The following is a 23,600-nucleotide window of genomic DNA, read 5'->3' as shown; positions in this document are numbered from 1 at the left end:
TTATGCTTACGAATTGTTACTTACAAAATGTACCGGCCTGTCGACATAGAACTTGGACGGCTGACTGGATAAATCACCTGATATCGCCTTCAAAAAGCAGGAACAAACATCCTTCCAGTCATGCTATGTATCCCCAAAACAAATAAAATGTTTTTGACAAGCAAACTTCGACGAATACAGAGTGTCACTGCTCTGTTATTTATTAACACTTGCCAATTGCACAATAACAAATTATAAATGGTATATGATGTATGCTACTATACATGCATACCTTGGAAACCAAATTATGTATGCTAGGTTCTCAACATGACCGTTTGATCAGTATATGTACGTTTACAGTACTCGACATGTCATAGGAAGGAAAATAAAAATAAAATGAAATGTGATGTGATGTTGTCATTTAAATAAATAAAAGTATTAAAATAATGATAAAATGTTGCTGTGTTAGATTAAAATGACAAGGAAATAACTAAGTTGGTGTATTTTGGATCCACTATGTCCATCGTCACGTGAGTTCTAGGGATCACTAGGTTTCGCTTGCATACAGCTGTTTCGATAGTCTAAACTCAAGCTTCACCTATAACCTTTTTGGTAATAAACAAATACCAGGCTTTTTATGGTCATTGGTGGCACGTAAAACTCAAAATAACCCAATGTATGATCGTATCCTAGTACGACAACATTGATAAGTACACACGTAACGTCGAAGACCTTCAGTTGACACTTGAACCTTGCTATAATGTTGAAGTTAACGCTTTACCTAATTTCCGTCGAACTAATCGGTAAGTACAATAAAATCCATGTTTCAAGTTTTTGACATCCCCAACAACAACCTGTGCCAGTTTCCTGTTTAAATCGAGTTTACTTACCTCGGTATAGACTAAGTAGACATTCAACAGAGCTGTCATGAATAATAAGTCATTGCATAAAAATCTCTAGTAGGTGTCTGCAACACGAAACAACAACAGTGACAAGGGCCGCCATTTTTTTCTGTTCGAAGTCGGTGGTACACTTCAGAAGTACAGCAGCTAACATAGTATCTTAAGATTTGACGTTGTATTATATTGGGATATATTACTAAAGATTGGTTCATCCAAGAACTACTAGACAGACACGATGCTCTGGTGAACTGAATGTTCCCGGGCTAGGAACTGTTTTTTTTTATTGAACTGTACTGCGCATGCTCGCAGGCTCGTGCAAGAACTCAAAGCAGAATACATCCAATTACATATTCAAAATACTACACTGCTTTCCCCTCAAACATTTGGCTTTTCAGTATTGTAATACAAAACCTCACAGATCAAGTCTGATGACGGGCTTTCTCACCCTTTGAGATCTCCTAACAGGTACACATTAAAATGGTGACTTTACAACACTTGGACTGACTTGATCTGGTTTGTAACTCTGAATAATGCTTTCTGTCTGCTTTGATTTATCAGCACCTGAACAAGTAACACTTGTCTTTGTTTGTGTTACGTCTTGGTCAATGAACTCAGGTATTACAATTTCAGGTTCAACAACATCTGACACATCATCATGTGCTTTGATCAAATGATCAATATGAACATATCTCTTTGAATGGCAAATTTGCACAATGTAACTCCTTGGACCACATACTTTTACAATAGTACCAGGAATCCACTTTTCCAAATAGGAATTTGGTCTTTTGTTACGTACTCTTACTCTATCATACAACTCAAAAACCCTATCTTTTGTGGACTTATCATGATAGAATTTCTGTTTCTCTTGTTTATGTTCGACAAATTTGGCAAGATCTGGCTTTACCAAACTCAACCTTGTTTGCAATTGTCTTTTCATCATTAACTCAGCTGGTGATACACCCGTAACACTATGTGGTGTTGTACGATATCTCAACATCTGTGTTTTATAGACATACACTTGATACCTTGAAAAACCTGTTTGAGCAATGCATTTTTGACCGTTTTCACTGATCTTTCAGCTGCACCATTTGACTGAGGATGGTAAGGAGGAACCAAAGTATGTTTAATACCATTTAACTCCATGAACCTCTGAAACTTAGCGGAAGTAAATTGTGGGCCGTTGTCAGAAACGACTTCCTCAGGCAAACCATGGTCAGCAAAAATCAGGCGTAATTCATCAATTGTACGTTGACTCATAGTGGAGGTCATATGCTTTACCTCAATCCACTTTGAATGACTATCAACTAGTATTAGAAAGAAATCTGTACCCTTCTGACAAAAATCAATATGTACACGCTGAAATGGTCGTGTTGGCCACTTCTATGGTATTAAAGGAGCACTAGATGGGGAATTTCTCACACTCTGACAAACAGTGCATTCATTTACCATTTCCTCTATTTGCTTATCCATGTTGGGCCACCATACACAAGTACGTGCTACAGCTTTGGTACCACACACACCTGGATGCTCCCAGTGCAATTCCTTCAACATTTTCTGTCTGAAAACCGAAGGAATTATAACTCTGCTTCCCCATAAAATGCAGCCTTGCTTAATAGACAACTCAAATCTACGTGTATGATATGGCTTGAGACTTTCCTCAATACCGCTGGCTGACCATCCGGTCTGTACAAACTGATACACTCTACTCAGAACTGGGTCTGTACTGGTAGCTTTCACTATATCAGTAGCTGTTATTGGGAAATTTTCATCTACAACATTTATATGGTATATCTTGCTCTCACTTGCTAGATCAGAATTCTCATGTGGTAACCTTGAGAGTGCATCACAATTAGAATGATCTTCCGACTTTCTATATTGTATCTCATAATCATATGCAGACAATATTAATGCCCATCTTTGCATACGAGCTGCTGCCAATGTTGGAATGGTAGATTTTGGAAATAGTAGTGCCAACAATAGCTTGTGATCAGTAATTAATGTAAATTTTCGACCATATAAGAATTGGTGAAACTTTCTCACTCCAAACACAATCGACAATGCCTCACGTTCAATTTGTGCATAATTTTTCTCACTTTTGTTTAACGTACGGGACGCATACGCAATCGGTCTCTCTTGACCGTTATCCATGACATGGCTAATGACAGCTCCTATGCCATAGCTACTAGCATCGCATGCTAGTCTAAGCTCATGCTTTGTATCATAATGTACTAACAATGCATCACTGGTAAGAGCAGTCTTACAAGCATTGTATGCTCTTTGGCATTCTGGTGTCCATTTCCACTGAACACCTTTTTTTAACAACTCATGAAGTGGTGCTAATATAGTAGCCAATCCTGGCAGAAACGAATGATAATACTGAACCATACCAAGGAAAGACCTTAGTTCCTGAACATTGCTTGGAACTGGTGCCTTTTTGATGGCATCAACCTTTTCATCGACAGGATGGAGCCCCTCAGCATTTATCCTAAGTCAAAGGTATACAACCTCTGATTGCAGAAATTTGTATTTATCAAGCTTGAGATGAATGTTATGATGATGTAACCTCTCTAGAACCTGATCAAGGATATTTAGATTTTCTTTCCAGTTACTTCCACCAATCAGTATATCATCCTGTTTACAAACACACTTGGGAATACCCTGCAAAATTTGATCCATTTTGGCCTGAAACAATTTTGGCACAGACTTAACACCATAAGGCAATTTTGTATATTTATACAATCCTTTATGAGTATTTATAGTCAAATACTCTTGACTTTCTTTATCAACACTTAACTGTGCATACGCATGAGACATATCAAGTTTTGTAAAAACTTTAGAACCAGTAAATTCAGTATACAAGTCTTGTGCAGTTGGAAGTGGATATTGCTCATCCTCGACAGCTTGGTTAATAGTTACTTTGTAGTCTCCACATATTGTCACAGACTTGTCTGCTTTTGGGACAACCACAATCGGACTGGCCCACTCAGATCTCTCTGTTTTGACAATTACACCATGTCTCTCAAGTTTGTCTAACTCTTTTTCAACTTGATCTTTGAGTGCATATGGAACTCGACGTGGCTTGATGAAAACTGGTTTGGCATCATCACGAATGGTAATGTGCGCTTCAAACCCCTTCATGCCTTCATAACTATCATCAAACAATGATTTATGTTTGGCCAAAAGCTCGTCAAGTTGTTCTTTTGCATTTTGGTTGGTGTAAGTCATAGTATTTCTTGCAGTAACACTGAAAATTTTACCCCAATTTAACTTGACTTTTTGTAACCAATTTCTACCCAAAAGTGTAGGTTTATTGTCATGATTTGCTACTATCATGGGCAATGTCATCTTTTGACCCTGGTACGCCATATTACAGCTCATCTCACCAACAATGTCGAGCATTTCGCCCGTATAAGTTTTCAGTTCCACCCTTGAGGCTGAAAGAGGCACATGTCTAAATTTCTCATTGTACACATTTTTGCTCATGATCGAGAAATCAGCAGCTGTATCTATCTGCATTAGACATGGTATCTTATTTACACACACTTCCACAGTATAACCTTTCTCTCTTGTAGGTTTACCTGTGTTCATAGAGTACAATGAATATAAACCAGCATTGTTCTCATCATCACTGTTACCCATACAATTTTGTACTTTCCCTTTTGGTTTGCTTTTCTCATGTATGTGGGATTTTACATATTTCCCATTTGTATTTGCACGGCTACGACACACAGATGCAGTGTGACCAATTTTCTCACATTTGTAATAGTCCATGAGCCAGACCCCCAAAATTGGTCGATTGGTACCATTTGGGTGGGCAAATTCCCCCATACATTTTCTGAAAGCCCGAAATCTGAACTTTCTGAAAATCTTTGGTGGACATGTCTCAGAAGTAGCTTTATGTCTCAAAAGTTGTTGTCATAGCAACGATACTAAAAATCTTCAAAGTTAAGAATACTACACAAAACTGACTATTTAGTGAACAGCAAAAGATATTTACATGATTTCATGACACATACAGGTACCTCACGTTATGGCCTTTCAGTTGACCCCATGACCTTGAACATTCTGGGTCAAGGTCAATAGGTCATGCCCATAACATCTCAGAATTTCTGTAAAATCAAGCATTTTTCACGAATATTTTTCTGCTACGTTTACATAACATATAATAGGAACTCAAAAGCTTGCTCAACAATAGCCTCAGATGTGTGCTATTTGAAATTAGTATTTTTTGTATCAGGGATGATGTCGTTAGTGAGTAATTACCAAGGCAACCATATGTGTGTTTTTAGTTATACATGTAGCCTATGAGCCAGACCCCAAATTTTGTCAATTTGCTTCCATTTGACTCGAGTTTGGAACAAAGCAGCCTTTTAAACCTGAAAATCTGAATTTTGAGAAAATCTTCATCGGACAGTTTGCTGAATACGCTTTCAGTGTAAATATTGTTGTCATGGAATTAGCATTCAAAAGCATTAAAATAAGCATACTATGTAAAATAGATTATCAAATACACGACAAAAGATATTTGATTGATTTAAGGATGCATATCAATAGTTCGCATTGCTTCTTAATTGACCCCATGACCTTTAGATTTGTAGGTCAAGGTCAATAGGCATTGCCTTCAGCAACTTAGAAATTGTTTAAGGTGGGATTTTTTTGCAAATAGTTTTGCAACATTTTTACCAAACCAAAAAGTACAAACATGAGAACTTAGTCAGCTATAAGAGCTAACGCGATCTCTTTAAAATACTAGTGTTTTTTTTATCATATACCTTGTTGACAGGGCGGCAATCACCATAGAAACCATCAATGCATTTTCAGATACAGTAATAGAGCGACATTGGACATACCTTTGCATGTATATTAATGGTTATAAAATCATAACTTTTGTGTGCTAAGTACACAGCAATGTCAACTAAAGTCATATCGACAGTAAAAGAGGTTAAAAGGCAAGTAAGTGTGTTTGATTGTTTAAAAACAAAATTTGGCAAGGTTTTATGTTTTTGTTTTCATGTTTGAAGTAGCATGTTCACTTATCAAAAATGAGTATCTGTGTCGGACCAACGTAGTCAGTGAGAGATGATTATAAGCTTGTCAACGAGTAGACAAGTAGTCTGATCTCAAGAGATACCGATATACTATAACTTTTTCCGGATTTCATGTTGAGCTACCCTGTATCTCCAGATAAATGCTTTTGGTTGTTATTTTCCATTGGGGCGGAGCTTAGGTCACATGGGAAAAGCTTTAACAAGAGGCCTAGCAGCCGAAAGACTTCTGCTGTTATGTATTGCTTAAAAATAAAAAAGGTCAGGTTTTGTTTGTAAATAAACTTTGTAATACTGATACATCTGCTTATGTTGATTTTAGGAACTCTGAACAAGGACATCCTTGCAAATGCATATATTACTATTATAATAATTATATAATTATATAATAATGGGCTCTTGTTTTTCATCTCTACCATAAATATACAAGTATTAGCAAAATTTGAAGAAACTGAAGTAATACCTGGGAACCTTTAAAGATAATTGTGAGAAAATTGTGTTTTTTAAACAAAAACGAAAAAAGGCCCAAAAATTTCAAGTATGGAACTTTTCTTCTCAACTTGAATAAACCTCACTCAGGTTGTCCCTAGGAACCCACATAACACATTTCAAAGTTGATAAAAAGGAAGAAATGCCCCAAAATACAAATATGTAAATTTCACCATGATTTGAACAAATCTAACTGAACTCAGCCAAATGAGTTGCATACCAGTATTGAAAGCAATAAGACCAGCAGTTTCAGAGAATAAAACAATTGTTGATAGATGACGGATGACGACGGACAATCCATCTATCTGATATGCTCCACGTCACTGACAGCGGAGGTAAAAACTGCGTAACCACCTTAATTCCTGAAAAATGATCGCTGTGTCGTGAATATCTGGTCCAGTTAGTTGCGCTGATTTAATGACTGTCTGTTTCAATGTTACACATGTTGCTACAGCAAGTAGAATTGCAACTTCAGTTCGCCTTTTTTGAATCTATCTATTCGCCTTTTGTTGAAAGTTTTGAATTTTGTCTAGGCATGCACAATACACATATCATGCGCATATAATATCCGAGTAATTAAGTAACAAAGAAATGATCAACATATAAAATAATTCAGCTTCATGCGATATTTCTTATAAAACTGAAAAAGTGAGTTGTGTAAGTAATAAAATCAAACATCTTGAAATTAAACTTCACTAGTACTCAAAGGGAGTGATTCATTTGTTGTACGTCCTATTGGTTTTGTGGTCATATACTCACTTATTTTTTCAGACATGGAAATTCACTTAACCTTTTGTGATTAAAATACAATTAGTCACCTCCTAAATAATTTTTAATTTAATATATATTTCAATAAAGTAAAAAAGATTAAGTGGCATTTCTTTTTTCACGCAATATCATTGTCTCGATTGAGTTTGTGAAAAAGTTTGTTAAATCTAACGTAATGGATTCAGAGGATGTTAATCAAAACAAGCGGGCGAAAAATGTGCAAATATTACGTCCACGTATCATTTAAGGTGCTATGGCTCACTTCTTAATAAGCTCGGGGAACTCAACATTTGGAAAAGTTTGTTCAAAGCAAACAAAATTCGCAAATTTGAAACTGTTTTACATATTGTATAATCTAGACCGCGGAGAAAAAGTGTTCCCACAAGAAAACACTTAGTAGACTTGAATGTGCCGAAAATTCAGTTCAATCTATTATTAACTGCAATCTGAGTCTAGGGTGTCACAAAGGGATGCTACAAATGTAAATACTGGAGTCTATCAGAAAAAGATATATAATTTGTGAAAGAACAAAATATGTAATAAAGGGGATAAACACGAGAACCCCTACATCAAGCAGTAGACTTGAGGCCAAACATAAGTCTTTGGGAAAATGCTGTAGAAAAGATGATGGCTATAACGTCTAGGGGTATTGTAGCAGCAGAAGCACACTGCCACCGCATCTGCTATACAGTACTCGACATAACTAACGCAACAAAAGGCAAGCCTCGGGCAGGCCACAGGCTTGCCCCAGGCCAGCTCAGGCTCACATAGGCTTGCCGGGGTCTGCTACAAAAACCCTTGATTTTACAGAATGCACAGTCTGAGCTTGTGTTTGATAGCTGGCATACCTTTACAAACATTGCCTTGTCGTGATTGGCGACGGCAGCTGGAAAATTGGTCATAGCTTATGCTTCGTTGTTATAATATTCGACAAATATTCGATATAATGGTTAATATGAACACATCTTGTAAGACTGAAGGACAACCAGGGGCGTAAACAAGTGACAAGATGGAGTTCAGTTCAGATACAGCGCTGTGATGGAGATACTTGTAGAGTTCAGTAATTTTTCCCCACATAAATGAAAATTGATCAAGGAAAGAAAATTGGTCAAGGAAAGAGCCGATACCGTGCAACATAATATTTGGAAAATGGAATTCGATTGTATGGTCGTAAATGTCCAGAGTCGTTCATTGCCGTCCACACGACGTTAGGTCGTTATCGTTCAGCTGTCAGTGAATCTGATTCCGCTGGAGCCATTCACGACATTTCCAAACCTGTCGAACATGTTCCGACGAAGATTCGCCCAAGAAGAAAATATTTCCTTCCTTCGCTATATATGTCGTTTTACGTTTCTGCCAAGTTTTCTTTTAAAAAGTACACGGAAGTTTTCTTTTTTCGTTCTTTAAAATGTATGGACAGGCATAATTTCTCATCTCAAAATAGTATATGTCCCAGGACAATAGTAAAAAAAACACCCTAGCTGTCTTTATTTTTGGGCACATTACTAACGCTAGGATTTTTTTCCAGAATCTGAATAACAGAACTATTATTGTTCAGAGTTTTCCACTGACTTTTGACAGCAGGGCGTGACATCTGGCCAAGTTTTCTTTTAAAAAGTACACGGAAGTTTTCTTTTTTCGTTCTTTAAAATGTATGGACAGGCATAATTTCTCATCTCAAAATAGTATATGTCCCAGGACAATAGTAAAAAAAACACCCTAGCTGTCTTTATTTTTGGGCACATTACTAACGCTAGGATTTTTTTCCAGAATCTGAATAACAGAACTATTATTGTTCAGAGTTTTCCACTGACTTTTGACAGCAGGGCGTGACATCTGGCCAAGTTTTCTTTTAAAAAGTACACGGAAGTTTTCTTTTTTCGTTCTTTAAAATGTATGGACAGGCATAATTTCTCATCTCAAAATAGTATATGTCCCAGGACAATAGTAAAAAAAACACCCTAGCTGTCTTTATTTTTGGGCACATTACTAACGCTAGGATTTTTTTCCAGAATCTGAATAACAGAACTATTATTGTTCAGAGTTTTCCACTGACTTTTGACAGCAGGGCGTGACATCTGGCCAAGTTTTCTTTTAAAAAGTACACGGAAGTTTTCTTTTTTCGTTCTTTAAAATGTATGGACAGGCATTATTTCTCATCTCAAAATAGTATATGTCCCAGGACAATAGTAAAAAAAACACCCTAGCTGTCTTTATTTTTGGGCACATTACTAACGCTAGGATTTTTTTCCAGAATCTGAATAACAGAACTATTATTGTTCAGAGTTTTCCACTGACTTTTGACAGCAGGGCGTGACATCTGGCCACATTTTAGGTAACAGAAAAAATTGTGTAGCCTGTCCATTTACCACTCAGGCTTCCGTTAGGAGATGAAGCCATGCAAGTGGTTCTGAAAGTTTATTTAATTTATTAAACAACAGACATTGAAACAGGTCCAATAATCATTATCATTCAAGGTAACTAAAAAATTTACCAGGTCCAAGGGATACATCAAAACATAGGGCCAAAGTCCCTGAAGCTACTATAGACATGGATACAAAATTAAGTATTTCCTGACTGTATGAAATTATCTCACTAAGGTCATCCTAGGGACATGTAAACCAAATATTAAAGCTGTCTGACCAGCGGTTTTGAAAAAACAAGCAACTCAACAGTTGACAGAGCTCTGCTGTCTTAACCTTTTGTGACACATGTATTGATGAAGAAGGTGGATATCTTTGATAGCTCATTTCAGGATGGCCTGACCAAAAATGGAAAAAAATTCCGTAAAAATACAGATTTGCATATTTCATCAGACTATATTAGTCTATAATAGCAAATAAACCAGAGTTAATTACATTCTAATTAAAGTAAACAAGACTTGCTTCAATCAAGATTAAGTCATAAAAAACAGCATGTCTGTCAGCTTATAAAGAATCTTGAGCTGGTTACCTTCATCAGTATTTTCATCCTATTAACCAAGCACATTTTAACTTTCAAATTAACATTGTAAGTAAGTTCTGTTGAATAAGTTGAGACTGTTCGTACTCAGAGAAAGCACACTGAAGAGACAAATGTTTGAAACTTAAGAAGTTCAAGGTCATCAAAAGCATTATAAGGAATCATGTTACACTTTCATTGCACTGTTTACACAGATTGCATAATTGCTATAAATAGCACATGAGGAATCTTACAGCCAAGCTTTACCATAAAAACCCTATCACTTTGACCACTCTTTTAATTGACCACTCTATTTTTTCCTCAAAAAGTAATCTTATTTTATCCTTACCAAGTCAACCATAAATGGAAATTAGAACTTTCTCTATCTCTATTTATTTGACCACCCTATCATGACAAACTATTATGAGCAATTTCTTTTAGATAACATAAATGGTGGTTCAGAATATCAAAGTTGGGATTCAGGAAAGTTGCCTTTACATGTTTTAATCCTCCAAGATGGTAAGCATTTCACTATGAACTGTCAAAAAAAGTTGAACTTTCTGATAATTCCACACTAAAATTATTTTGGCTTTGATGATTTCCTAATTAATTCAATTATTTAAAATCTTATTAATTATTTTTTTCTGGGTGAATTGATAGGGTTTATACAGTACAAGAATTACATACAATGTAAGTCAATTTTGACCAAAAATGACAAAAAAATTCCTTAAAAATACACATTTGCATATTTCATCACAATTTGAACAAATCTAAGTTGGGTTATCCCTAGGGACCTGTATACCAAATAACAAAGCTGTCTGACCAGCGGTTATGAAGAAGAAGATTTTTTACCAAAAACACCTTTTTTGGCATTAATTTGCCTATTTTCAACAATATCAAAAAATTAAAAAAAATAGTTTCTCAAAATCATATTTTTCATCTACACAACAAATATCAAATCAGTAAGTACTGCGGTTCTCAAGATATTTGAGTGGACGGACGCCTCACAAACGGACATACATACATACATACATACATACATACATACAGACTGACGACGGACGCCGGACGGATACCCATCCCAATAGCTTCTATAGACTATAGTCTATAGTAGCTAAAAATGACAAAAGCAATGGGGTAATCTTGAACCACGAAATACTTTTGGTACCACTTGTCCGGAATGGGTATGCGTACTCTGCCAGCTAGCTGCCCCATCAAATTGACCCAAAGCGACAAATCTAATACAACGTTACCGGAAATTTGATAAATATCTGATAAACATTACGTCGATGCGCAGTTAGTTTGTTCAAGCGTTTGGTTGACAGTTGATGTCTTGATATCGATGATATAATGCGTTGATATGCAGTCAGCAACAGGCTGCCCTTGTAACCTCCACAAATGTAATAATCTCCACAAATGTAATATCAACCACAATTGTAATAAAATGCACCCATAAATGTAATATCGCCCATAAATGTAACAAAAATCAACCATAAATGTAATAAAAACACCAACCACAAATGTAATAAATGGTAACCATAAATGTAATAAAAAAAACACCCATAAATGTAATACGTATCAACCATAAATGTAATAAATCTATTTTGTCGTTGCAATTGAGGAATTAGCCCTTAAATATTGATCTATGTAATAAGGAAAGCAACTCCACACATTATTCATTTCTTAATTGTTTGCGTTTAGTGTGTTTTGCATATTTGAAAGAGTATTTTACATTTCCCTGTTTTGTGTACAGAACTGATTGGCCATGGCTAGACACAGCTGTAATCTGAACGTCAGTGCAGTCTCTACTCCAGAGTGGGGAAGACTGTATAACACTACGATCCTTTAACGCCGTTTTTTCGAAAATTGCCGTACTTTCTTAATCAATTGCCTCAAATTCGTCTTCAGTGAATAAATTATGTGGAATAATCGATAGATTGTCTGTATTCCTATGTTGTCCCACTTGAAGTTTGTTCCTTAACTAGGGATGCCAGGATGTTTAATTTTGTTCTACTGTGTTCAAGGTAGTGTTCGTATTGTTTTTTACTAGATTGAAATATATGTTCTCGTCAACATGTTTTGTCTCGTAAGGCCAAAGTAAGTAAATTCTTTGTTTTGCGTCCACTCTAAATGGGAAAAGGTACGCGTCTAAGCGGCTGAAAAACACACACAAGAAAATTAACACAATGTAATTTGATTGCAGCAAATGAAAAATTGTAACAAAATTTTAGTTCAGAAAAGCTAAGCGGCCATGTCCTAAAATTTCCTATTCAAATACACTGTGTGTGTTTTTTATGAAAACCTTAAAAACCTAAGCGGGTTGGGACGCAAAACAAAGAATTTAATTACTTTGGCCTAAGTTTCTGTTATAAGGTTTTATATTTCTCTGTTATTTGTTCTGAGTCATCTGTCATAAACTTTGTGTGGTATCACTGGTTGACGAGTTATTTTGACGCTTCCTTATTATGTAATTATCAGTGTCTAGAACTGCTGTTCCACTTCCATTATCTAATGGTTTGATCAGTACCTCGCCGTTTTCTGATAGCGTTCTCAAAGTATTCTATTCTGTGTTTCGGAAAGGAAACCTAGTTTCAGGAAAGTATGCAATAACATTACACTAGTCTTATTAATGTTATTATTTACTCAGGGCATTGATAAACAAACGATCACATATGCAAGTTCAAGTTTATTACATTTATGGGTGAGTTTTATTACATTTATGGTTAATTTGTTTATTACATTTGTGGTTGCGGGTTGTTACATTAATGGTTGACTATTTTATTACATTTGTGGTTGATTTTATTACAATTGTGGTTGATATTACATTTGTGGAGATTATTACATTTGTGGAGGTTACAGCCCTAGTTACATTGTCTGCTGGTTCCGTAAAATTAGATATTAAATGTCTAAACCTTCGCCAATTTCAAAATTAAGACTTTCTACAGCTGAGTAGCATACACACGCAGATCTAGATCGCTTAAATTTGATAATTTTCTCTTGATACATTTTCAGAAGCATTCCATTATCTTACTTGTTCGGCGTCGATTTTTATGAGAAGCGTCCATTTTTAGTAATCCGCGTTAAGTACCCGAGGAGCCCTATACATGTAATTATAGGAAATCCGAAAACCACTGGCGCAACTGGGGCAGCAACGGGTTGTCTGATGAATCTGATTAAAATCAGATGTAGGGTACGCCGACGCCTATACGGTATTCTGCTGCTGTTACCTAACAGCACCAGAATACCGTTTAGACGTCTGATGACCTCTTTAAGGTGATGTGGCATGAAAAAATGTGATTTTGGGCAATTTTCACCTTTTTTACATAAATCAGTACGTCATATACTACCACCTTGTGAGGGTTGCCTTTACATGCATGCTTTGCGTGCAAACTATCAGACTGCTGTCTGGAAAGGAAGCCTTGCTTTTCATCTATATATACTAAATTTTTATGAAGGGCATGTTTGGGTTATTGAAGACCGTTGTTTGTCAATAAAATCGATAAGGGGCATACCAGAGTTGTTGGAGTTTGAGGCATGTAAATGTTCAAAATAGTGCAAATTTACGCCATGTCAATGTCTGGTAAACGGAATAAGGTATACTCCGGTATATATAATCTCCTCACATATGGAAATATTGTTGAGTTTGAAGAACAGCTAGGTTAACAGCTGTTATGATGATGATGATGATGATGATGATGATGATGATGATGATGATGATGGAGAAGAAAATAATAATGAGGATCAATGTAAAAGATTGTTACCTAGATATTACTACTTTCTTATGAAATGCTTTATAGTGTGTTAGTTAGAGGTTATAAACGGCAAGCGAGGGTATTTGGTTGCGGATATAAGACCTCTGGGGTGAAAATTAGCATATTTGGCGGGAAATAATCACCGAGCGAAGCGAGGTGATTATTTTACCCAAATATGCTAATTTTCACCCCAGAGGTCTTATATCCGCAACCAAATACCCGAGCGCACCGTTTATAACCTCATTATAAGATGTTGAAGTTAAAAACAAGTTGATAATTTCGTTATTTAGGGCCGAAGTTGGAACGACAGTTGAGGAGCGCCTAGCCTTATACAAACTCTAAAAAAGAATGTTTCAGAACGCGCGCGCGTGCACAGTTGCATTCATAAACTACGGTTACGCAACGCATCGATATCGCGATTAGACATCGAACTTGAAGAATGTTTTCTTTTAAAAAAAACGGTCATAAATTTAAAACTTTTAAAAAATTGTGGTGTTGTTACACAGACTCCGCTGCTTTCAGAAACTCTTCATATTTTGGTTCGTCAAGCTGCACTAGCCTTAATTTAACGATCAAAAACAATCTGACATTACGGCGCGTTGAACTCTCAAGTTGGCGTTCGAAATTTGCGCGAGCTCAAAAATGTTACGCGACGCGCAGGTCTTCTTGTTGAGAATATAAACCCCGGCTCTAGCCAATCAGATTGCCGGATTCCAGCCAAGCATATTATAATGGTGGTTGAATAATGTACGTAAGAATTACTGGTACTGTATTTTGATAAAACCCATGCCAGGGAAAGCGTAGAGGATCATAGAAAGTCAACATAACATTGGTCGTTGGTCATTTGTAATTTGTAAGTTAACGAAGAACATTAATATGTTTGTTTTATTTAGTGCTATTTACTTTTGATCAAGCAGTTCAAAATAGTAGTTTTATTATTTGCTCTATCAGACACATTTCATTTTGTTATCTATCGTTGATATATTTACGGCTGATGTCCAGCAGCATTAAAAACTTATTTCTGACTGGTCTATTTCTTTGTTAGATCAGGTGCAGGCCACACATATAAAGGTATAAGTACTGGGGCTCAGTACGTTGTTCAAATTGTCATGTTAAAGTTCAGATGTCATGTCACTATTGATTTTGCATTTACGTAAACGTTCGAAAAAACATTAAAATGACACATGTTTGTTTACAGTAGTATGAAAATTCTGAAGATATACATTATTGGCCAATACGTATAGCTATAGCTAATAGCTGTAGGCTGTTAGCTAAATATAAGCTTGTTGATATTGCTTATCATTGATAATTATGATGTTTAATACAAACTGGTACCATAAAATACTCTTTCCGTGTAAAAACATATACGTAACACCATAGAAATCACCATTTTATTCTATGTTTAACCTTGTTCTTTCATTGACCTTGACCTTGGTTTGAAAAGAGCATCAGACAATGTGGTCAAATTTAATACCGGTAGAAGCCACATGTATCGTTTATCAAAGACAAGAGTGCATCTTTGCTGACAAGAGTGCACCTTGCTTGAAAATGTCAAAAAGTGCACAACAAAAGAGACGCTATTTCTGTGCATAGGCACCTGAAATGTAAACTTTCCATGTTTTGAACTTTGACCTCATTTGGTCGTGTACGCCTGACCTTGACTTTAAGGTCACATCTTTAGTGAAAGTTAGAATGTGTAACATATCCTATTTATGTTATCAATTTTGGTATGAACATTTTCATAAAGCAGGATATTCACTTTTGTATACAATTGTACTTTCTAAATAATTCAGATGTTTGTTTCTATGGCAACGGTTTTCACCCATTATTAAGCTGCCAAAACTTTTCAGAAAATTCAGAGTTTCAACTTTCAAAAATATATAAAGTGTTAGATTGCCCTCTGCTTGCCCCCAATAGTACCAATTGACCACAATTGGGGCCTGGCTCATAGAGTACATGTATAACTGAAAACACACTGATGGTTGCCTTGGTAATTACTCACTACCAACAACATCCCTGATACATAACATACTAATTTTCAAAGAGCACATATCTGTGGCTATGTCTGAACAAGTTTTTACATTTCTATCATATTTTATGTTAATGTAGCAGAAAAGTATTTATGAAAAATGCTCTATTTTATCGAAATTCTGAGATTTTATGAGCATGACCTATTGACCTTGACCCAGAATGTTCAAGGTCAATTGAAAGGCCATGATGTGAGGTACCAGTGTCTGTCTTGAAATCACGTAAATATCTTTTACCGTTCCCTAGAAAATCAGTTTTATCTAAAATTCTTAGCTTTTAAGATTGTAAGTATTGTTGCCATGACAACGACTTTTGAGACAGAAAGCTACTTCTGCGACCTGTCCACCAAAGATTTTCAGAAAGTTCAGATTTTGGGCTTTCAGAAAATGTATGGGGGAATTTGCCCACCCAAATGGTACCAATAACCTATCTGGCTCATGGACTATAACACTTGGACGTTTTAAATTTACATGTATGTGGAGCATGATTGCCTCCGCATCTATAACACACTATTTGTTCATTAGTCTTAGAGTTATTGACCCTTGAAGTTTCCAGCTTGCTGACGGTACCGCTGTCTTTGTCTGGGTTGCCACGTACATTACTGCTGGCAGGACGAAATACCCTAGTTTTCCTTTCTGCCATCTCCATCGCCGCATCGTCCGCTCGCACGGCTTGTTAGCCAGACAGGAGTCTTCCACTAACCACGCCGTGCGGGATACCCCCACTATTTTGCGTTAAGGAGTTTGATGGAATTAGAAAATCAGGCGGACCAATCAGAGCACGCGTTACACTCAAAGAGAAAACCACGCCTACCTTCCAAACGCCGACCACCGCACTGTTTGTGCACAGCTTTTCTCTCGATTTACTTACTGGTTTACTAGACTTGGTTCAAGTGCGTGATTGTGAGCATGTGAGTTGTGTGAACGTCTGGAATGCAATGATTTGTGTTCTGTTTTCATGTGAAATGTGTGAGTAGGATTATGTGAACGCGTTGAGTGGGGTGAAGGCGATACAGGGGAGTTTTACCCGGCACAAACTAACTCACTATACTGCTATAGCTGCACAGACTAAATAAAAACGCGTTCGATCGCTACCAAATTTTACACGAGGAACTTTTACAAATCATTTTATTTTTTGAAAATTCACCGACTTGAACCAATTCTCTGGTTTACCTTCGTCCTGTGACACCCAAATGGCTCAAACGGAGATTTAGGAGTGGGAAGGCAATCTTGCCCGAGTTTAATACAGGATTTGAGTGGGGATAAAGTTACGGGCGATTATCTCGTCATGCAGAGAAGTGGCGAAAAGTTCCGTTTCAGTGATCGTGGGTTACGAAATGTATGGCAACGCTTTGTATCGTGTGAAGCGTTAGATATCTCCCAAAGAAAAAAAATCGACGAATAAATATAACGATAGTGCAGAAGATGACTTTGAAAAAAATGACGCTTGTAGTCTATGAAAAATTCACCGATGAGTAAGCTTATATTGCTTGCTGACGCTTGTAGTCAATGAAAAATTCACCGATGAGTATATTGCTTGCTGTGATGAATAGGTCAATTTTTTTTGAACAACACCCAAACAAAATCCGGTTCTTTGATTTCCAGTTCTAGCATATTTCACAAAGTCCTAGTCCATGTTTTCGAGCCATGCTTCTAGTTGTTTCTCCCGCGGCGTGTCGATGTTCTGTTCTGGTTAATCCTGTTCATCGTCTCACAGTGTTTACGATTTTCCAAAGATATGAACAACAGAATAGCTGCCGGCCGCGCCAGTTGACAGGACCACAATGTCTGAACAACGTCAAAGTAATGGCTTTATCATGAAATTTTGAGGTCAAAATTGGAGGAGTGGTTTAACAGATTTACTTCGGCGGGTAGAACTTTTCTATTTTGCGCCGCGATCTTTTGAGTTTGGCGGGTTGATGTTTTCACCTTACAAGTTGAGCGACAGCTGGAAATATCTTGCGGTACGACGCGCTGGCGGCTGGGCCTTTGTTTTGACGTTTTGAACACATCGGTGATTTCAGCAGTAGATTTCAGTAGCATGAAATGTAAACAGCGACCACGAATACTTGTAAATGTAACACTGAGAAAAAAGTGGGAAAAGACCTATACTACTACATTCGTAGTAACCGGTTATCTGATTGGCTATTTACTGGTCACATACAGTCGTGTGGTGGCGCTTTAACAAACACGATTTAGGGGGTCTATCAGCCAAGGTCTGATTTCAGGAAGCATCCAGCTGCCCGGAGCGGAGACCTTGGCAAGCGAAGATGCCATCGCCGTTGCAATTTGGCAAGCACGGGTAAACGTAAGGTCAACTGTGTTCAACAGCTTGTTTTGAATCCTCTCATCGATTAACCCACAGACGAATCTGTCTCTCAGTGCTCGGTTCAGAAAATCGCCATAGTTGCAATGCAGCGAAAGTTTTTTCAAGGCAACAATATAGTCGCTTATCGACTCACCCTCTCTCTGGTTGCGTGTACCAAAATGAAAACTCTCAGCTATCTCCAGTGGTGCTGGGTTATAATGGGTCTCAAGAGCTCGCACAATTTCATCAAGTGATTTGTCTTTTGGCTTTGACGGCGACAGTAAATTCTTTAACGTGGAATACACTTCCGGTCCGATTTCTGTTAGGAAGATTGCTCGTTTTCTATCTCTAACAGTCTCATTATTGTCATCGTGACCCTCACCTGGCTTTTCCACGATACCATTGGCAACAAAAAACATTTCCATCCGTTCGACATACGGACTAAACGTCTCTCTCTCTGGCAAAAATTCGCCGAGTTTACCAATGAGACCAGTCGCTCCCGCCATTTCTACGCAATGTAACCAGTTGCTGCCCACTCGTGCCGTCGTTGGGAAAATTTACCAAGTCTTTCTCCAACGAAAAATCTAGTGTAACGTCCTGGAATTTCCTCGTGTATACTCACTACACGTAGAAAGTCCGGATCTCTTCAAGTATGCTGCCACAGAAGTACCTGATGGACTGTACCATTATTTTTTAGGGGTGGCCAACTGTTGTGAGGGGCTGAATACATTACCCACTAACATTATGTCTTTGTCGGGAATATATACAAAAACTGTCGGCATGTTACAGATTCTGGGACAAGTTTTGACACCCCACTTTTATGGGGAAAAATAAAATTTTCGATTTTCAAAAAACTAAGACGGTGAAAACTTTTCTTTTGCCAAGAGCTTCAAAATGAGCCCCCACAAGTGGTAGGTCAGAAGAAAATTGATAAAATTTGAAGGCCCGAATTTCTGTCCCCGAGGTGCGTTCTACCTTAATTACCTGAGCTTGTATAGTTTTTTCGCCGATTTATAGCGCCATGTTCGCTCAAGAACTGAAAAGTAGAACAAGAACTGAAAACTGGAAATAGAACTAAAAACCAGGATTGAACTTGGGAAGTTAGGACTTTACGTAGCTGATTTGGGTTGAACGTTTGTATGTTTATGCAACTTGAGGCAGACCGTACGTTGTACGTTTATGCAACGCTTATACTTGTTGCCATGTAGATTCATGTGGGGAATTGTGGCGTTTATCGGCGACCGAAAGCGTTATCGTCGTTTTGTCCGTCCTACAAAGAAACCCAATAAGCACGCCAATGTATTCAGCCCCTCAAAACAGTCGGCCACCCCTAAAAAATAATAGTATAGTCCGCCGGGTACTTCCGTCGCAGCATACTTGAAGAGATCCGAAAGGGCCAATCCTCGTCGCCAATGTAATATATTGGGATATATTACTAAAGATTGGTTCATCCAAGAACTACTAGACAGACACGATGCTCTGATAAACTGAATGTTCCCGGGCTAGGAACTGGGTTTTTTTTATTGAACTGTACTGCGCATGCTCGCAGGCTCGTGCAAGAACTCAAAGCAGAATACATCCAATTACATATTTAAAATACTACAGACGTGAAGTTCTTTTCAGCGTTCTCTGTGGTGTTTACAGCGTAACCATTCCGCCCTTCTGCCTGCAAGGGTGTAAAGATTACCTACACGTGTAAGCTAAAAGCCACCTCTTGTAACAAATATTCGTGTCGCAGACAGTGTGACTATACAAATGTTTCAATTTGTATTGATTTAAATGCATATTATAATATTGTGGCATTACACATTCTAATGGATAAAATTGACTGATAACTGAATTACAGTTCGAAACTAGGAACTACGAGTAATCGTGATTTTATTCCCTGTATGCACTTATTTTATTATGTCTTATCGCTGTTTTGTAAATGTTGAAAAGATTTCTAAAATTAAGCCATGCACTCTCTTCAGTTGTCCAGGGATATGAAAGCTTTCTTGTCAACGAAGGACGCTCAGTACAGTTACCCTGTCTCAATAACTTGAATAAGCCGATCGATGGTAAATTGTTGACAGTAAAGTGGGAAAAGAATGATGCCATCTTTATCGCCAAAAAGTTTGAATCTGGCGTTGGTCATTACGTCATGGGAGACAGATACTCCATCGATGAAGAGATGAAGACCATGAAGATTGATAACATCAAATCATCGGATGAGGGTAATTACACATGCACGGCTGAAATCGATGGCGAGAAGCAACAAATTTTGCAATATACAGTTGAACTACTAGTCAACACAAGTGAGTATTGTTGAATTTTAATCATTTTGAAAAGCGTGTTTTCCTGTCACATGTAATCAGAAAGAGTCCGTAACGTATCAATATAAAACATAGTACAGGTTTATCTACAGACCCTTGGGGATCGTGTCACTAGTTTATGTGAAACGAACACAGAAAATAGTGCACATAAAAAAGGTTCCGTTTCTTGTGCAAATGCACTTAAGAGCGCCCACAATAGCAACTGCTCCAATAAAGCTTAGTTCATTTGACAACGGAACAATCCTCTGTTATTACTGTAGAACGGGAAATAAACTTAGTTCTCAAACTGAACTGTTCCAAGACACAAAATCACCTCATGTTATTCACTTCCCTTCCTGAAGCATAACAACACGTTAATTAGCGGTGGAGCACAGATAGTATTTCCGACGGTTTCGACTCAAGTGATATGTCTTTAGATCAAAGCAAATACATGAAATAGCTGTATTTTGAGAACATGTTGATTTTGGGATACCTACGCCTACAGAGCGTATCGTTTTTTATTGGTGTTTTGATGAACTAGTGTTTTGTGAAGCATTTACGGTGCAATAAAATGTAACAGCGCTCTGCCAAGTTATTGCAACACAAAGGTCGGTAGTGTTGATGTAAATCAGATCAACAGTACTAATATGAGACACTGTTCATGTGCAATTTAATCGTTGACGCTTATGAAAAATAAAGCTGATAGGAAATTCGCCACTGAAAATATTATCATGGTGAATACTTTATTTGTCAAAATTATAAGAGACTCAACGGCCAAAGTCGTAAGCGAGGGCCTAAATAAATCCGTGATTATAATTATTTTTATCTTTTTATACATAGGTCAACCATCTGCAGTCGGAAATACGACAAATGGTAGGTAGAGATTTCGATTTATAACCGTGGATTAAGCCAACTTTCTCGGTAATACCTTCCATAATACGACATGAATGAGAAATCATTGTTACAGTCTAAATTTGCTTTATGAAATTGTAAACAAGCGTTACCAGAACACAGAGGATATATGTTTACAACAGCACAAATATTAAAATACAAAGTCATATGATTAAAAAATATTGAGTATTAAATAAAAGTTTTCAACAAGTAAAATTAAAGGTGTCTTTCTCTGACCTGGAAATTGTTTCCTCACTCTACCTCTACGGCTAATGTATAAGGATCAGCTTGTGTTCCACTCTAACAAAAAATGCTACATTGCTCAGCCTCGTTCCGTTTACGACTTGAAAATGTAGAATTTGATCGGCTATCTTGTACGGAATGGAGTTTTAACAATACTACCTGTTCCATTTCCTCGTTGATTCAAGGAATGGAGAAGCAGACGGGAGATTCATTGTCAAGACATACCATCTATATCGTCGCCGCAATCGTTGGTGGTGTCTTGATTATTATCATTGTCGTGCTACTGGTAGTTTTGATCCGCAGGAGAAAGGTAAGTTAGTACCTACAATGTCAACAGAGAAGTTGGTTAGCGTGGATAGTTCAAAGTTGTATGGTAATATGTATGATTTGGTTTTAACCTTTAGGCAGTATATAACGCTTAAGATAGATAGATAGATAGATAGATAGATAGATAGATAGATAGAGAGAGAGAGAGAGAGAGAGAGAGAGAGAGAGAGAGAGAGAGAGAGAGAGAGGGGGGGGATGGATGGATGGATGGGTGGATGGATGGATGGATGGATGGATGGATGGGCTTGATGGATGGATGGGCGGGCGGACTGATGGATGGGTTAGCGGGTGGGTGGGTGGATATGGTGTATAATTAGATAGTGACGATAGTTAAACCTTAATTTGCGAGATCACTTGATCAAATGATAACCCATTCGTTCAATAAGAATCGTATAAATGGAAGCGATGTTCTTGTCACTATTCGCTGCTTTTTCTGTCAGAGTCACAGAAGATATAGCCGATATCGCGATTGTTCGTCTGTGTTTATGTCTTTCTGCCTCGCATCCTAGTTTCTAGTTTTTGATAATTTTAAATGTCTGTATATTCGTTTATCGATTCTATATTTCGTTTTCATTCCCAGCGCCTAAAGAAAAATAGCAGAGGAAAAACTGTCAGTGATCAGATATACAAGTCTGTCACAACGAACGAACCGAAAGGTGGACGGAAAGCTAGGAATAAAGGTGGTCGGAAAGGTTACACAGTTTAGTGAAGCAATGAGAGATTAATTTCGTGGAGTTTTGAACGAAATATTTTGCATTTTCCTCGTCATTCTTGCATACGTAATTTTCAAAAGTGTAATGTAAAAATACGGACAACTGTTTATTTTTGCATATTAATGAGAGAACAATAAAGTCAACTGCGAACAACTCGATTACAGCGATACTTCCAGAAATACACTGTCAGCAGACGAATGTTAACAGCCATGTAAAAATGAATCAAGAGGGGACAACAACTTTGAAAGTGTAATAAATACAGAGTTTTAATTTGGAAAATCTGTAAAAAATTACTTAGTAGCTTTCCCTCAAATATTCCCATATATAAAAATAAAAAGTGATATTCATCCTCTATTTCTTTACAGCATAGTTGACAAATACTTAATGTTTATCCGCTCCTCTTTAACGTACAGTTTCTACTTCTAATATCGATTGTTTCCACATCAAAATGTTGCCAAGGTTAGCTGATACATATAGGCTGTAATGTTACTTTTGTCTTAAATTTTTTATAATAACTTATGTTCTCACATTTGCTTACATCTGACCAACTCTTATCTTTCTGGACCCTTCATTCTTTTGAAGAGCACTGTATTAGCATCAGTGTGTGAAAAAAAATATTCAGAAACTCAATACATGTGATGAAAAATTTTCAAATTTTTCTCTCTTCATTCTTTCCGTCTATCTAGATATATTCTATAATTTTCTGCTTTCTCGCCACACATCTATTATTTTGGTGGCCATAATGTTTTTCGTTTTGCTATATCTTCGCTTCCAGTTGCAAGGTCACTAGATCGTAGCTTTCAGGATTTCTGTGTTTTGCCTCAAAGACCTGTCGCGAGGTCGTGACCTTTAAGTGTAAGTTGAAGTCTTTCTAGCATTTTCTCACGACAGCTCGCAAGATCGTGACTTCTGGTTTAACCTTTTT

General features: G+C 37.2%; 1 protein-coding gene across 1 annotated transcript; it reads left to right on the top strand.

Annotated features, from left to right (window-relative positions):
- Positions 1-592: 592 nt before the first annotated feature.
- On the top strand, positions 593-22,829 carry LOC139126320 (uncharacterized). The gene is made up of 5 exons (XM_070692394.1): positions 593-782; positions 20,181-20,504; positions 21,342-21,374; positions 21,821-21,945; positions 22,543-22,829. Exons 1-5 carry the CDS (start codon positions 740-742, stop codon positions 22,666-22,668), a joined length of 651 nt encoding a protein of 216 aa, XP_070548495.1. The 5' UTR covers positions 593-739; the 3' UTR covers positions 22,669-22,829.
- The last annotated feature ends 771 nt before the right edge of the window (positions 22,830-23,600 follow it).

The sequence above is a fragment of the Ptychodera flava genome, assembly GCF_041260155.1.
Source record: "Ptychodera flava strain L36383 chromosome 3 unlocalized genomic scaffold, AS_Pfla_20210202 Scaffold_27__1_contigs__length_13241970_pilon, whole genome shotgun sequence".
Taxonomy (NCBI): Eukaryota; Metazoa; Hemichordata; class Enteropneusta; family Ptychoderidae; genus Ptychodera; species Ptychodera flava.
Note: the sequence above shows the minus strand (reverse complement) of the source record. Positions and strands in the feature narration are given on the sequence as shown.

Coding starts and splice junctions, on each gene's coding strand:
- LOC139126320 (XM_070692394.1), top strand. CDS start 740: ATGTTGAAGTTAACGCTTTACCTAATTTCCGTCGAACTAATCG. Junction 21,375..21,820: donor AGTCGGAAATACGACAAATG/GTAGGTAGAGAT, acceptor CGTTGATTCAAG/GAATGGAGAAGCAGACGGGA. Junction 21,946..22,542: donor TTTTGATCCGCAGGAGAAAG/GTAAGTTAGTAC, acceptor TTTCATTCCCAG/CGCCTAAAGAAAAATAGCAG.